The sequence below is a fragment of the Chinchilla lanigera genome, unplaced genomic scaffold (genome assembly GCF_000276665.1).
Source record: "Chinchilla lanigera isolate Chin_1 unplaced genomic scaffold, ChiLan1.0 scaffold00059, whole genome shotgun sequence".
NCBI lineage: Eukaryota > Metazoa > Chordata > Mammalia > Rodentia > Chinchillidae > Chinchilla > Chinchilla lanigera.
Genome location: NW_004955460.1, coordinates 5,671,225 through 5,687,607, shown reverse-complemented (window position 1 = coordinate 5,687,607; position 16,383 = coordinate 5,671,225). Strand labels below are relative to the sequence as shown.

The 16,383-nt window shown below is 38.4% G+C and overlaps 1 protein-coding gene across 1 annotated transcript in view; it reads left to right on the top strand.

Annotated features, from left to right (window-relative positions):
• The window catches only part of Nme8 (NME/NM23 family member 8), a 45,940-nt gene extending 31,100 nt beyond the window's left edge, over positions 1-14,840 (top strand). The window contains exons 15-17 of the mRNA XM_005397749.2: positions 3,936-4,080; positions 6,704-6,930; positions 14,680-14,840. Of these exons, the coding sequence (XP_005397806.1) occupies positions 3,936-4,080; positions 6,704-6,929 (371 nt within the window). The 3' untranslated portion in view covers position 6,930; positions 14,680-14,840. The remainder of the gene's footprint in view (positions 1-3,935; positions 4,081-6,703; positions 6,931-14,679) is intronic.
• Positions 14,841-16,383: the final 1,543 nt, after the last annotated feature.

The window sequence follows — 16,383 nt, the reverse complement described above, 5'->3', positions numbered from 1 at the left end:
TTATGTGTTATTTTTATTTAGTCTTATTTTTCACATTGAGGTTCTTTACAATTTATTTTGTTCTTGCAAAGTTTGTTTGTTCTAGAAATTATTTTATATAAATATCTGCAGTATATTTTCTTACTTAAGCTTCCAGCATTTGTTTTTTTTTTATCTTTGTTATACTGATACCTCTGTAACAGTTATTGAACTTAACATATTTCTTCTTTCACTCCCTAGACTATCTCCTTTAAAAGTTGTGTTGAACCTACTTTCTTAGAACCCATGTTATTTATTTTCTGGATATAAAATCCTTGGCTCACATTTTTCCTTATGTTTCTTGACAATATAACACCATGCTTACTTTGTATTATACTGTCAAGAGTCTGATGTCATACTGATCTTTTTCCATTATAAAAGACAGGGTGTTTTGCCAAAAGTTCAGCACAATTTAAGAAAAAACATCTATCAAGTCTGTGAGTTTTACTAAAATGTCAGAACGTTGGCCAATTTTGGTTTATTTTTCCAGATACATATTAATCCCATTCAATGTCTACATTTATATTATTCCAGGATGGTTTTGTTGGCTTTTAGCTTTACACATTTGTTCTGTTCCACTGTTCTAGTTTTCATCTTCAGGGAGTTCCCTGGAAATACCAGGAGACTCTGTACTAACTCAGTGTGGTTCAAAACATTCTCTTCTTTTGGTATGATTGTTGCTGCAAAGGTGCTTGTTCAGCTGAGTCACCTGCAGAGGCTGGATGCAGAGACAAGCAAGTTTATTGGGTGCAGGAGGCATGCACCCAGTGCATGACTGAGAAACAACCTCAAAGGGCAGGAGGGGAGAATAGTTATACAGTTCTAGTTCCGGGTCTAGTTCTGGATCTGGGGGTTGGTGCTGCTATGATTTAGTGCAGTTACAGAAATACCACAAAGCATGGTCTTAGCTTGGGACAAAGGAGCAAAGGTGTATAACATTTTACAAGTAGTCTTATGACTACTAGGGGACAAGTAGTCTTATGACAGAACATGGGGTGGTATTGGGTTAGGTAACTATGACAACATTTACCTGTAACAAACTTAAGGAAACAGAAACTTAAGCTTTAAAATAGCACTAGAACACAAAATGGTGTTGGTTGAGCTTTCTTTCCCATATCATAATGAAGTCAAAATTTTAAAATAAATTATATCTAGTTATATCTCTATGCACAAGTATATATATATATATATATATATTCATTTTTGCGTAACTTGTATATCCATTATTTTTCTATGAGCAAATTCTCTTTCTTTATTTAGTGTTCCCTCCAGGCTAATTTTATTTCTATTTTCCATGTGCTTTAATATATTTTAAATCATATCCTTCTTTAGTCCCTCTTTAATTTAGTTTTGATTTCTGAGATGATTTTATCTTTTTCTTCAATTTCTTTCTTGATTACAGACAGTTTGTTTTTACATCTAGTTATTGCTTGACTAGATCTACTTCTGTGCTTGAAGTTCTGATTCATGATGTCTTTAGATACCATATGCTTCTCTCATGTTAATATTGAAAATTTCTTTTGGCTTGCCTTTTTTCAACTTGCCTAACTCACTCGCACTCCTATTTCCTCCCTCCCTCCCTCCCTCCCTTCCTCTTTTGTGAGAGAAGGAAATATGTTTAATCAGAAAAGTAATTTTACCTTTTAAAGGAGTTTGGTGAAGATTTAGGCTGCAGGGTAATGCATATCATTGAGTATATTAGATTTGTTATTAAGTACAATTTTATTAGATCTGTCTACATTCTTCAGATGACTCAGGAGAGGTTTATGGAGGTCTGCATCCTCATTCCATTTCTCAGTTCAGAATGTTCTCTTGGTGTTTTAAAAGTGAAGCCATTTCTGTAATAGGTAGGGCCTAACTGTAACTATTTCTTTAATGCTCTTTGTTTACCCCTGACATTAACCTCAGCCACTTGCTTCCTTTCTGTTCATCACCAAGCACTGCGAGTGCCTTTTCTTTTCTAACATGCATCCTTTTTCTGAGAACTGATTCCTCCCAAAGACTGGATTAGTCCCCAGATACCTTGCCTCTGATGGTTTCCAATTCCACATCCACACGCTGTTTTGTCCTTCACACTGCAAAGGAAAGGACCTTCCTAGGGGACGAACCTGAACTTAGTTCAGCTGAGAATGCTTTCACAGTGTTTTGCTGTCTTCCTTTGAACTTGGTGTTTGTCGCTCACTGTGCCTGCCAGGCCAGTCCCCTACTTTTCTGTGTGGTGATCACACTTTATTTTTTTCCATACTCAGCATCTCTAAAGAGAAACTCTTGCCACCCACCCTGGGAGTTTATTCATGATTTTTTATGGTAATGACCACCTTCTTATGATCCGTTTATAGGCTTGCCTCTCAGATCAGATGATTAATATCTAAGGAAGAGCTTCTCTGCTCTTCATATTGGTTTCCACAGTGCCTGTGTTAGGGTGAATTATTGGGCTAATTACCCTTAGTTATTGAGCATTGATCAGGCTCATAATCTCCCAAATGAGTAGATGGCAAAGGTTTAAACAAATGAGAAAATTGAAATGATTGTGGGGCTCCAGGAGGGTCCAACTCTCTTACAATATTTAAGATTCTCTGGGTTAAGACCCAGACTTCCCTGGGTGGCCATATGTATTAGGTTTTCAAACAAAGGAAGGGGACACTGAAGAAAAGGCAGGAATCTGGGCAGGACTTGAGAAACCCTTTACTGGAATTCTCTAAGTAATACTTATGTTAACTTAGGAGAACTAAGTTAACTTCAGGAAGGCCTTCACTGCAGGAGTGAAATGCCACCAGCTGCAGTCTCCCCTTATTTAATTGGGGTTGGAGCCAAATGTCCTCAGCTGTGGCCTTAACTTATCCTTTGAGGCATCCCAACTTCACAGGCCAATATAGGCCTCAGTGGGGACCACTGACTCATAGAGGTTCACTTACTATGAGTCTACTGCCCATCTCTGGACAAAGGGCTAAGCATCAGACAACTCCCAGGTAAACATGGAAAGCCAATTGGTTAAAATTAAATCCTGCTCAGAACTGCTGCATAGTGCTCTCCATCAGTGCATCCTGGCCACCTGCTTTCCAGGAGGTCAAGTCCAGCCTTCTCAGGTTGTCTGCTCTCCGTGGTCACTGCCACCTTTGGCTGCCAGCATAGCCCTTCTAGGAGTGCCTCTGGGAGCAAATAAGAGGTTTTCATTTTATTTTGTTTTTATCAGAAAGCTCCAAATTTCTCCATTTGCTGACCTTCATCTCCAGAACAGTCCTTAATATTTAGGCTGTTGATGAGATTTTTTTCCAAATTAGTATTTTATCAACATTATTAGTACATAGTCATGATGCATAATGAATGCATTCATCTGGGGACTTGGTACATATACATATTGCATCTTAGTCATTTTTACTTCCTCTTCCCCCACCATCCCTCCTCCTCTTCTCCCTCCATCTCTAGATTGCCTGCCCATTGGCAAAAGTCTACCTCCCCATTTCCTATCATCCTTCTTTTATGTTACTATTTGAGACTCAAATGGACTTCAATTTGGACAAGACTTACTTTACTTAACTCCCTCAGTGATACCCTGTTCTTCAAGGAGAACTCCGATTGACTCTCCCTTTCAGTACGTATCAAGGAAGAAATCCTCTGACAGTTGTACTGTGGAGGGGGAAATATGTCTTCATTCCTTGTGTGCTAGCTGATCTCTTCCTTTTGATAGCCTATGAGGTGTTCCTGGTGGTTTTTGGAAAGGTAGATTTAAGATTGAACGCTTTCATTAACGTCTTAAAGGTCTAAGCATCCATTTGGTGCTTTTAAAATTTAATTTAGTTTATTTAGCACAGTTTTTTTAACTACAGAATGAAAATGTAACTATGATTTTTCAATCTCCCTGAACATAAGCAAAGGAGGTGCAGTCTACAAGGTTACCACATTTCTGTCTTCCCTAGAGGAGATCCTGAAGCTCATCAAGGAGGAGGGGTTTGAACTCACTCAGGTGAAGGACATGCTCCTCACTCCTGAGCAAGTGGAGAAGATTTATATCCAAATAACAAAGAAAAACTTCTACAAAGATGTCTTAGAAGTACTATCTGAGTAAGTTCCTGATAATGTACCTTACAAAAGTACATCAATGTAGAAACTTGGAGAAATACAGATTTTAATTAAAAAACTTTCCATCTGATCACGTTCATGAAGACACCTTGTTAATGTTTGGTGTTTATTTACTTTCTCTTTCCTTCTTTCTCTCCTTATCTTCCTCTCTTTTCCCTTCTTCTCTCCCTCCCTTCTTTCCTTCCATCTTTGGTTCCATTAGATCTTTACATTAGCTATAGAGGCAACCAAAATTTAAATTCCTGCTTTGCTGATGTACTGAATCAGTTCCTCAGCTTCCTAATCCATCAAATAGGAGTGAAAAAGAATCTATCTCAAGTTGTGGGTGAGGCTAAGTGACTGATACAATGACAGCAGGTGGGACAGTGTGTGGCCTTTCTTAAGTGTTCAATAAATGTTAGCTGTCTTTATTCATATTTTTCCTTTTATATTTCTTCTTGTTAAACTTATAACAAATGTATAATAGATGTATGAAGTGTCATCAAAATATACAGTCAGTGTTTGGAATTTATTACAGTAAAAGACACTAGAGTACCCCTAAGAATCTCCCCCTCAATATAAATACAAATATTGCATTGTTCTTGCAATTTTCTGAAGCAGTTCTAGAAGTCCTCTTTTGTAAGTGTCTTTAGTTGCCCTGTTATGGTTGTCTTGATATCCTAAATTGACTAAAAACATTTACTTTCATGATCATTTTGACTTTGGGGAAGAGCCAGAAGTTGCATAGTGCCAAATATGGTGAATAAGGTAGATGAAGACACACTGTAACATTTTTATAAACCTGGCTCTTCATTGGACAGCACTAAGCAACAATGTTCACCATATTTTTTACCATACCTGTTAAAGACACTCATGAAAGAGGACAACCAGAACTGCTTCACAACCAGAATGATGGGCTATGCTGGAAACCAGGTGGAGTATTTTAAAGAAGACTACTGGCAATATGTCTTTTACCGTAATAACTTTTAACAATGTAAACACTTGCCATACATTTCAATTGCACCTTATGTATAGTTACATGAGTGTTATATACTGTGTTGGAACTTCTTTATTCCATGTACGGAGCTGTTCCTGGCCACATATATCTTTACAGGCATTGCAGAAGAATGGATGGCTAATATTTAATGAATATTTACTTAATTCCAAGTCTCCTGGTGACCTACTGACACTTTATCTCATCTGACCCTCATAACAACTCTCAGAAGCATATTTATTTAGAATTTCCACTTTGGCTATGGTCTTGGTTACTTTTCTCTCATTGCTGGGACAAAATACTTGATGCCCAAAATTTAGGAAGGAAAGGTTTATTTCGCTTACAGTCTGTGGAGGTTTCAGTCCATACTTGGTAGGTTACAAGGCAGAGTGGCACATGGCAGAGGGCTACAGCTCATAGTGGCAGAACACAGCCAAAGCAACAAGCACGCAAGGGAGGAATGGCCACAAGCAGCCTCTTCCTCTCCCTTACATAAGCAAACCATCCACCCCAGGGCGGGTGTAGCTCTCACACCCATAATCAATCAAACTCTAAAAGCCTGCCCCATGACCGCATGAGGCTTTGTGGGGACATACAGACACAAACCATAACAGCTATATAAACAGAGGCTCAGGACTGAAACTGTCCATAGTCACAAAGCCAGTGTCTGGCAGGACCTTCCTTGAACCCAGACAGGCTATGTTCTTGACTGCTGCTCCATAGAACTTACTTTTTCATGGAAGTCATAATTACTTGAAAACAACTTTATCACTTTAATTTGAGTTTTAAAAAAAGTTTGACACACATACACATTCATGTGTTAAGAAACCTCCTTAAATAAAATACCTTTCCTTGATAGACCTTGACCACTAGCCAGTGAGTGAGTCAGGAAAGGTAATATTATAGATTTTAAACAAAATATCACCCAGCATAAAAGTAGTAACTAGATATTAGATACAAATAATACATAGAATTTCAGGGACTTTGAGTAACTGCCTTGATGGCTTGGAAAACAAAATCAACCTTCCAATCTTTTGTAGGCTACATTCTCTGGGTAACAGATGCTGGTTAAAGTTCATTTATTAAGAGCACTGTGCAGAGCAGAGGAGAAAGAATCAGGTTGGGGAAAAGGGAGAAGTCCAGGGGCAGCAAAGGCCTGACAGCTCCTGCTGACCTTGCTCGATGGGTCCATGTGGCTGTGCTGTGATAGGCTGAGATATCCAGGCCTTTGCATTATGACATTGGCCATCTCTGGAAACAGTCTATCTAGGGATAAGGATGGCCCAAGTAAGGTGACTTCCTTTCCTAAGGGTAATCCTTGAAGAGGCGAGGTGGCACAGAGTCACCACAAAATCATAAGTTCTGGGTCCATGACAATGTCCATGTGGCCTCCAAAGTAGCAAAAATAATGAAACAATTGACAAATACTTTCTAGAATTAATCTATAGCATCGGCCTAGCACAAAACCCTGTTGGGAGAAGGAAAAATGGCCCTGAAAAACACAAAATTGCACGGGTTAGGAGAAAGGGTAAAGAGGAGCTCCTGGGATGGGCCTGTGGCATTCTATCACCATGTATGCAGTCTGAACCATTGCAAATAGTCCACATCTTCTCAAAGCATTGTCATTTGCAGGGGTCCATCTTTGGTCATGGTTCTGAGCAAGTGGAATGCCATTGCAGACTGGAGACGATTGATGGGCCCAGTAGACCCAGAAGAAGCAAAACTACTGTCCCCAGACTCCATCCGGGCCCAGTTTGGAATAAGCATCTTGAAAAATGCTGTCCATGGATCAACTAATCCCTATTCGGTAACAGAGAGCATCAATGAATTATTTGGAGAAGATGTGGAGGAGCAGTAAGGTATGTACTATGAAGTATACACTATGTTCATTAGTGTTTTCTTTGATTGCTGCAGAGATTGAGTCTAGAGCAAGCCTGTCCTGGAAAGATGCAAACCTTTCCCTTATTTATGAATCAAACTTTATTTCCTACTAGACACATCATGCTGTTTTATAGCAGCCTCAAAGCCAAGCCTTATAATCTCAGTGGTGTGGAGGTCCTAGGTGCCTGGTGCAAGGCAGAGCAGCTGTGGCCAGCCTGTAGAGATAGGGAAAGTAGAGTACATGAGAAACCCTGAGTTTGCAAACCTAGGCCTCAAGCTGGTAGTGTCATCTATCCTGTTGATCAGCTCCTGTTGTGTGGCCTGTTGTTTAACAGGCTACAGACTAGTACCAGTCTGCGGTCTGGGGTCTGAGGACACTTGATTTAGGATGTAATTTATGCGGCTATTAAAAATGAATCAAAATATTATATGTACAAAGTAAGTTCTAAGAATGTATAACTTTTTCTATAGGTATGACTCAACTTTAGACAAAGGTATGAGCACACAACCCTTGAAAGTGCAAGTTCATAAAATATATGTTGCATAGCTAGCTGGCTTGAACTGTGGATTCTTGGTTAATATGAAACTGGGTGAATGAAGGTGGTTACCTCCAGGAGAAAGCAGACCGAATGTGATGGCAAGGGCAGAATGATTGGCAAATTGAGCACTCTCAGTAGAGCTACATCTTGTTTATAACTTCCGTTAGCAGTGAGTCTCCTAATACCTGTGTATCTCTTCTCCTTGTGGCAGAAGGAGCACTATGACTTACTTATTTAGGGGATTTCCAAGTAATATATAATTCAGGGCTGAACTGACAGGTGTATATGTGATGAGTAGGAGCTGGAGAAGATAAGGAATGGAATAGACCATGGATAAGATTTTTAAAACCCAAGGCAAGCTGAGTGTAGTGGCACATGCCTATAATCTCAGAACTGGAGGCTGGAGACAGGAGGATCACCACGAATTTGAGGCCCACCTCAACCACATAGCAGGACCCTGTCTCAAAAAACCAAAATCAGTCCATCAGAGACAAGAAAATGAATTCAGTTTGTAAAGTTTCTAAACAATCATCTGTGTCTATACCTTAGTGCTAAAGATTTGCTTAAAGATGCTTTGCTTGTTTCTGTCTTACCATGTGCACTCTACTGTATTATGTTGCTCTGAGACATGGTGCTGGATCTGTTTGAAACACTGAAAAGTCATTTGTGGAGATCTTGGTAGATGGGGGATAGTTACAGGATGGGTTTTCATAGCCCTTGTGCTAAAGCAACTTACAAATCTAAGAGCAGAAGATGGAGAACGAACATGTGTTCTAAGGTTAGGGTAGTTAGCTTGACTGCTCTGGGTAGAGGCATGGAGGCCGTGGAGGAGGAATGGGATATAAACCTTTAAGGCAGGAGGCATGGTGATAATCAGAAGCCTAAGGTAACATAGAAACAGTGAGTATAGGTTGGGTGGGAGGATAAAATGAGTCTTAACAGGCTGCATTGTCTCAGGAGGACTTGATAATTGACTATGATTTACTACTAACTACCCTACCAAAGAAGTGGGACCAGATAAAGCCTACTGTTTTGAGCAACTGAAAAAATAATGCAACTGTTCCCATATGGAGGATTCAGGAGAGAGAAGGTGATGCCATGGGTGTTTTATTTTGGTCTGTTTGGGTAGGGGATATTGGAATTGGAAGTCATTCAGTCTCCTGGATCAGCAGACCAAGAAGGCTCCACTATGGCAATGTCATTACAGCAGTGAGGCAGGCAGCTGCATGCACCCCTCCATCCACAGAAACGTAGAAGAAATAGCCAGAAACTGTCAGAAAGTTTTTTTCCAGAAATTTGGAAGTAATCAAAAATTTACATAAATAAAGGAATGCTCAATCAAAACAGATCAACTTAAAATGTCATGATGGCTTGATAACATTTTTACTTGATCTTGTCTCACCATTTTTCCAACTGGTGACAGTCTCAAAGGTGGCAGCGAGCACCCCCAGTGTGAGACCCTGGTGTGAAAGAGAGTGAGAGCAGATCTTGCAGGTTCTTGTGTGTGTCTGTGCTGGCCTTTCTGCAGGCTCCCCTGGAATGAAGTTCTCTTGCCTGCTCTAGTTGGGAGAGTGCTCAGGTGAGAAAGCAATGGGCTGTGGTAGACAACATTTTTAAGCAACTGAAACCTCCCCAAGTTCCTGGGACCAGAGATTATGGCTGGGACATATGATAGATGACCTGAAATCAGACAAGAAAAACTAGATAGAGACAGAGACAGGGAGCGAGAGAGACAGAGAGAGATTAAAAGACAGAGATTGAGAGAAAGAGGTTGAGAGAGATAAAGAGAGGTTGAGAGAGAGAGAAAGAGAGAGAGAGAGAAAGAGAGAGAGAAAGAAAGAGAGAGAGAGAAAGAGAGATTGATATTCTTTGGGAAATTAGGGCATTCAAAACTGCTGCTACACTTTGAGGAATTTAAAAAATCGTACAAATGCCTGCAACAAGATGTATGCTCTGAAAAGATCCTAAGTTTTCACCACTTGCTGATCTATAGACTCAGTATAAGCAGGAAAAAAAGAAATAAAGAATTAGAATTGTCAGTGCCTGACTAAATATTAAGTAAGTGTTCTACCACACAATCTGCAAACACTAGGGGAGGAACTTTGTTATTATTTTTGCAGCTAGCTTTTAAGAAATTGTGTAAAAATTAAATCTTCATCAATCAAGAAGCACAAACTCTGAAGAAGGAAATACAGTTTTAAAACTTAAATTATTATTGAAACTAGATTGCTATAAAGTTAAGAATGTTATCATAATTCCCATGGTAACCATTAGGAAAATAACTAAAACAATCACTAAAAATTTACAAAAAGAAGAGACTCAAAAGGTTGCATTACAAAGAAAAATGAACTGACTACAAAATGAGGTAATAAGAGAATAATGGAAGGAAAAAAGACATAGGACACACAGAAAAAAGCAGTAAGTTCTTCTTACTCACCAATTACTTTAAATATAAATGCAGTAAATTCTCAGAGACAGAGATTGGAAAAATGGATTAAAACACACAATCCATCTACATGCTGCTACAAAAAACCTTTAGAGCCAAAGACAGAGGCTGAAAGTAAAAAGGTAGAAATGTATATTCATACAAATAGTAATCAAGAGATATGGAGTGTTTATATTATTATTGTAGAGATCTATTTTAAATCAAGAAACTTACAAAAGGTATAAAGGACATTAAGTATTGAAAAAAGATTTACTCCATCAATACAGCAATTATAAACAAGAATGTACATAAAAATGGAAAACTAGATAGTACTACAATGATGATTGGAAACTTTAATACTCCTCTTTCAACAATGGATACAATAACAAGCCCAAATGTCAGTAAGTAAATGGAGAAAATGAACAATAGTGTATGTACCAATTTGAGCTCACAGGCATATGGATTGCTCAGCCCTTCCAAGACAGAGCATGCATTCTTCTCAATGGCACATTCTACATTCTCTAAATTAGACTTTCAGACCACAGAATTCTTAACAAATGTTTTAAATATTTAAATTGCATGAAGCATCTTTTCCAATTACTATAGAATTAAGCTCAAAATCAATAACAGAAGGACACTGGAAATCTCACAAGCTTCTTGTGGTGATTGATTGATTATGTCAACTTGAGAAGTTTAGAAGCATATCTAAACTTGGTTCAGCAATTGGCCCAGCAATTCTACACCTTAGGGTGTAGAGGAACCACCCTAGGGTGGATCATCACCTAGATAATATAAAAGGGAAATGAAGAAGGACAGCGGTACTTCAATTCCTTTTGGAGGAGCTCCAGTCTTCACCTTAAGCTTGGACTTCATCTCCTGGCTTCTAGTGCAGACTCTTCAACTTCCGCCTTGGATCCTTCAGCCTTCCGTCGCAAACTCATCGGCCTCCTGGTACAGACTTGCATGAAACACTGCAGTGAACTCCAGACCCTGGACTGATTCCTTCGGTCTTCAGTGTGCAGACACCCTCTGCACACTTCCCCATACAACTCTCTGGCTGACCGTCGTAAGTCAATCTTGTAATTTCTTATAATTTTTACATCCTGTGTTATATCTGTTTCTCTGGTAAAACCCTGACTGATACACTTCTGGACATTAAGCAATTTACTTTTACAACCAATGGGTTGAAGGAGAAATCACATATACACATACACACATGCATACACACACACACACAATTAGAAAATACCCAGAGGCAAAAGAAAGAGAAAACAAACATGCTAAAACATTATAGGATGTAGTGCTGAGAAAAAAATTTAGAACTGTAATTGCATTATAAAGGAAAATCCCAAATCAATAATCTTAAGTTACATCTTAAAAAATGATCAAAAGGGAACAAACTCAACTCAGATTTAGTAGGAAAAAGGGAAGTAAAGATTAAAATGGATATCAATGAAGTAGAAAATAGAAAAATGTCAGTGAATCCAAAATACAGTTCTTTGCAAAGATCAATGAACTTTTAATGCCTTTAGCTAGATCATCCATCCCCACACTTCCTAGCACCAGGAACTGGCCTCTTGGTAGACAATTTTTCCACAGACTGGATGGGGTGAGGGTAGTTTCTAGGTGATTTAAAGGAGCTCTTAACCCAGATCCCTTACTTGCACAGTTCAGGATAAGGATCTTGCTTTTATGGTAATCTTATTTCTGTACTGATCTGACAGAGGCAGAACTCAGGCAGTGATGCCAATGTTGGGGAGAGGCTGTAAGTAAAGATGAAGTTATTTACTCACTCACTGCTCACCTCTTTCTGTGCTTTGGCCCAGTTCCTAACAGGCCATGGACAGATGACTATCTATGATCCAGAGGTGGGGGACCCCTGAGCTGGCTTGATGAAAGAAAAAACAAGAGGATGTGAGTTATTGAAACCAGAAGTGAAAAAAAAAAGACATTACCGCCCACTGTACAGAAATGAAAAGAATTACAAAAGAATACTGTGAGCAAAGTGTGTCAACCAACTAGGAAAGCTAGAGGAAATATCCAAACTTCTAGGAAGCCATAAACTACCAAAATTGACTCATGAAGAAATAGAAAATCTATAATGAAATTAAATCAGTAATGAAAAACCTAACAAAATAAATGGGCAGATGTCTTCATCGGTGGATACCACTATACATTAAAATGAGAAATACTGTTAATTGTCAAGCTTTCCAAGAAAAAAATCAAAGAGAAAGGAACAACTCCTAACTCAACCATGAGGCATCATTATTCTAATACTAACGCCAGAGAAAGGAAACTACAAGAAATCTCTAGAACAGCATACCTTATGAATAATGATACCCCAGTGCTCAAGAAAATACCAGCAAACTGAACTCAACAGTATGTCAAGAGGATTATACACCATGCACAAGTGATATTTATGCTGGGAGTACAAAGGTGCTAAAATGTGCTAATCAGTCAATGCAATGCAGCATTAATAGAAGGATTAATAGAAGGAAGGAGAAAAATACATCATCTCAAGTAATGCAGAAAAGAGCATTGGGCAAAATTCAGCACACTTCCATGACAGACAACGTTCAGTAAAACTAGAACTAGAGATGCTTCAATGTGAGGAATGTTATGTTTGAAATCCTGCAGCTAACAATCTGTTCAGTGATGGGAGACTGAAAGCTCTTTCTCTAAGATCAAAAAGACTCTGAGATCCTTGCCTTTGTCAATTCTACCTGGCAAAGTATTGGAAGTTCTAACCAGGGTAATTAGACAGCTACAGAAATAAAAGCATAGGGCTTAGAGAGGAAAAGTAAAAATCTCTTTATTAGCAGATGATATGATTTTATGTATAGAAAACACTGGAAATACACACATACACACACACACGCACACAAATTAGTTAAGAGCTAATTCAGCAAAGTTTCAATATGTACAAGCAACATGTAAAAGTCACTTATGCTCCTATGTAGTAGCAATGAAATACTTGCAAAAGGAAATTAGAAAAATAATTCCACATGCTACAGCATCAAAAAGTGACAAATTTAGGAATACATTAGACCAAGAGGACACAAAATGTGTACACTCAAAAATATAAAATAATTCTGACAGAAACATAAATCAGACATAAATAAATGGAAAGAAATCCTGTGTTCATGGATTGGGAAACCTAGTATTTTTAGGATGACAATACTACCTAAGCAGTGCACAGATTTAAAGCAATTCTTAATAAAATCCCCATGACATGTTTTTTTTTTTTTGCAGAAATGCAAAACAACTAGGCTAAAATTTACATGAAGTGCTCAGACACTCAGAAGAGCCAAGAGATTTTTTGAAAGAGAAGAACAAAGTTGGAATGTTCCCACTCCCTCATTTCAGAACTTACTACCAAGCTATGGTCATCAAAACAGCATGATAGTGGCTCAAAGATAGACACGAACAACAGAATAGAATTGAGAGCACACAAACAAACCTTCACATCCATGACCATTTGATACTAGACCAGTGTGCAAAACAGTAAGAACAAAGTAGTCTTTTCAATAAATAAAGCAGCAAGACTAGATATCCACTTTTAAAATAATGAAGTCAGACCCCCACACTGTACACAAAAATTAACTCACCATGGATAAAAATTGTACTTTTAAGAGGCAAAAGTGCAAAACCCTTAGAAGAAAACATAAGAGAAAATCTGCAGGATGTTGCATTAAATGTTAGTTTCTTACCTACAACAATGATGACAAAGTCAACAAATTAAAAAGTAGATAAATTGGATTCATTGAAATTAAGATCTTTGTGCATCAAAATAAGTTCTCAAGAGAGTAAAAAAAAAGGCAATTTACAATGGGGGAAATTATTTGCAAGTCATATACCTGAATAGTATAATATCAAAACAGCGACACAAAGTAGGTTATGCATTACTGTCTAGAGAGGAGGGGAAGGAGGAGGAGTTGGAAATTTCTGCTTCGTGAGAACAGTATTTCTGTTTTGGGGTGATGACAACTTTGGGAAACAAATCATGGTGATAATTGCAAACAATGTGAATATAATTAATACAATTTATTTGTATACTTAAGTTGTTATAATATAAAACATATATATATATATAAAACATATATATATATATGTGTGTGTGTGTGTGTGTAAAGGATCAAGTTAAACAAGAAAAATGGTCCCCTAGGAAGCAAAAAATCCTTTGCAACAGACCTTTCTAAAGCAACTCCTCAAATTACAGAAAGTTAGTTTTGTCTTATGACATATTTAAAGGAAAAGGAATATAATACTGACATCAAAACCCTTAGAAGTAAGTCTTTAATAAAGCTCTTGAAGAGACAGCAAATCAAAGAAATATTTCTTTAAACAGTGCAACAGCCACAATAGCAATACATCCCTAAAATTCTTTCCTGGGTATCTCTGCTCCCAAGACCCACTGCAGCCTTGAGCTGGAGCTGCATCCCACCCCAGCCTCTCCACGTGTCCCACAGAGATCTGCACTGTCAGTCCTGCTGTCCTTGTCAGCTCCTTCCAGTTCTCTTCCTTATGTTTGGCTTAAGCGGCAGTTGTGAGTGCTTGAATGGCTCGGGTAAGATGCTGTGCTTACTCACAAGTTTACTGTGGGTTGTGCACTTTTTGAATGAGGATTCTACAAGTGAGGCCAATGGCCCAGCTCCTTCCGCAAGTCGGGGATCTGTGTTCACACCTGGCACATACCAACTCTCACCAGCTTCAGAACTAGCACAGAGTGCTGCCATTGATTTCCTTGTGTATCCTTTTCCTAGAACATTGAAAAGACAATACGTGAAGTCCCTGCAGCATAAAATCACGTGGCACAGCTTCCAGGGGGGAAGAATAAGAAAGACTTTCTTTGGAGGAAAACACCTTTCAAGATCAGAAAAGCGGACAATGAAGCGCGATAACAATAAAAACTGTGAGCCACAAACGTGATGATTATTTGTACCCTGTCTTTGAGAAAGGACTTAACAGGGCTTATATAAATGCACAGAAAAAACTACAAGAAAATAATCCGGGAGAAACATGGCATGGAGGGGGAAGAATTCATCAAGTGGAGTTATAGGCAAAATGCACACCAAAACGTCCGGATATATATTTGATTCTAAGCTTTTAAGCAGAATGCTCTGACAGAGCTATGTAGTTTGCAGTCTCACTACACAACAGCATATGCCAGTGGTGGTGAGCCTGTGGCATGCATCCCGCAGCAGGCATGCAGAACCCTCCCTGTCAGCACATGAGCCAAGTTGCCCTAGCATTGCCCTAGCATCCAAGCATCTGTTTTATTGTAGTGTTGGCACTTTGAGATAAAGAAATGAGTTTTGGGTTGCAGTTTGGGCACTCAGTCTCTAAAAGATTTGCCATTGCTGCTGTAGGGCATATTCCTGATGGTAAAATGATGAAAGTATCTCTTGCATTAGGAGATGGTGGTAAGCTCAAGTTTTCATTGTGTTGACCCCCTGTCCAGGTATAATTTGAGTAATATTTCTTGCAGTAACATGCTCTTCAACTTGTAGTCAAGGTGTTGTGTGAAGTCCAGCATGTCAGCTATGCCATCGCATTCAAGAGAACACATTAGGGTGGTGAGTGAGTGTGAGAGATGTTGTGCAATTAATATCCCATTCTATGTCCTAAACTCTAATATTGATAAAAATTAAGAAATGGAATGGTGCCACACACCTGTAATAACAGCACTCTGAGAGGATGGGATAGGGGGATCCAAAATTTGATTTCAGCCTGGGCAACTCAAAGATTTAGTGAGGTACTATTTCAAAAAAAGTGACTGGTAATGTAGCTCATTGAAATGGTCCTCGATTCAATACCCAGTACTATATATATATATATATATAAAAAGTGACTGGTAATGTAGCTCATTGAAATGGTCCTCGATTCAATCCCCAGTACTAATATATATATATATGAGAGAGCGTTTCTCAAATTATGAACATCTAGTATTAGTAAGAAATTACCTTGAAATTAGAGTGTCCCAACATTATTTGAGATATTTAAGAACCACACCTGTGGACACTATTAAGTTGCATAAACTTTGATTTCATACAAATTATCAGAATGTTGCTCAATCTTTTTGCAAAATAGATATTTTTTAAAAGTGTAGCAGTCATTGACTTTTTTTGTGTTATGAAGAGAAAATGTAGTAGAATCTTCACCTTCTGTGCGTCCTATACCATTCCCATTACTCCAGATTGAGAGCTATTTTCTGCTGCTTTGCAGGCCTGGATTGCATCTGGTGGTTTCTTATAGAATGGTGTTCTGTGGCATCCATCAGTACCTGTTACTTAAAAGTAATATAATATTTGACCAGCAGATGGCAGGCTACACTCAATTTTGTATACCGTGGCTACAGTTGTGCAAATAATTTATATGAAAGTTATAGAGAAAGGCAATTTGGATTCAGGCAAATAGCCATGAACCTAAAAACTCAAACAGACATAAGAAGCATTTACCATTGCGTC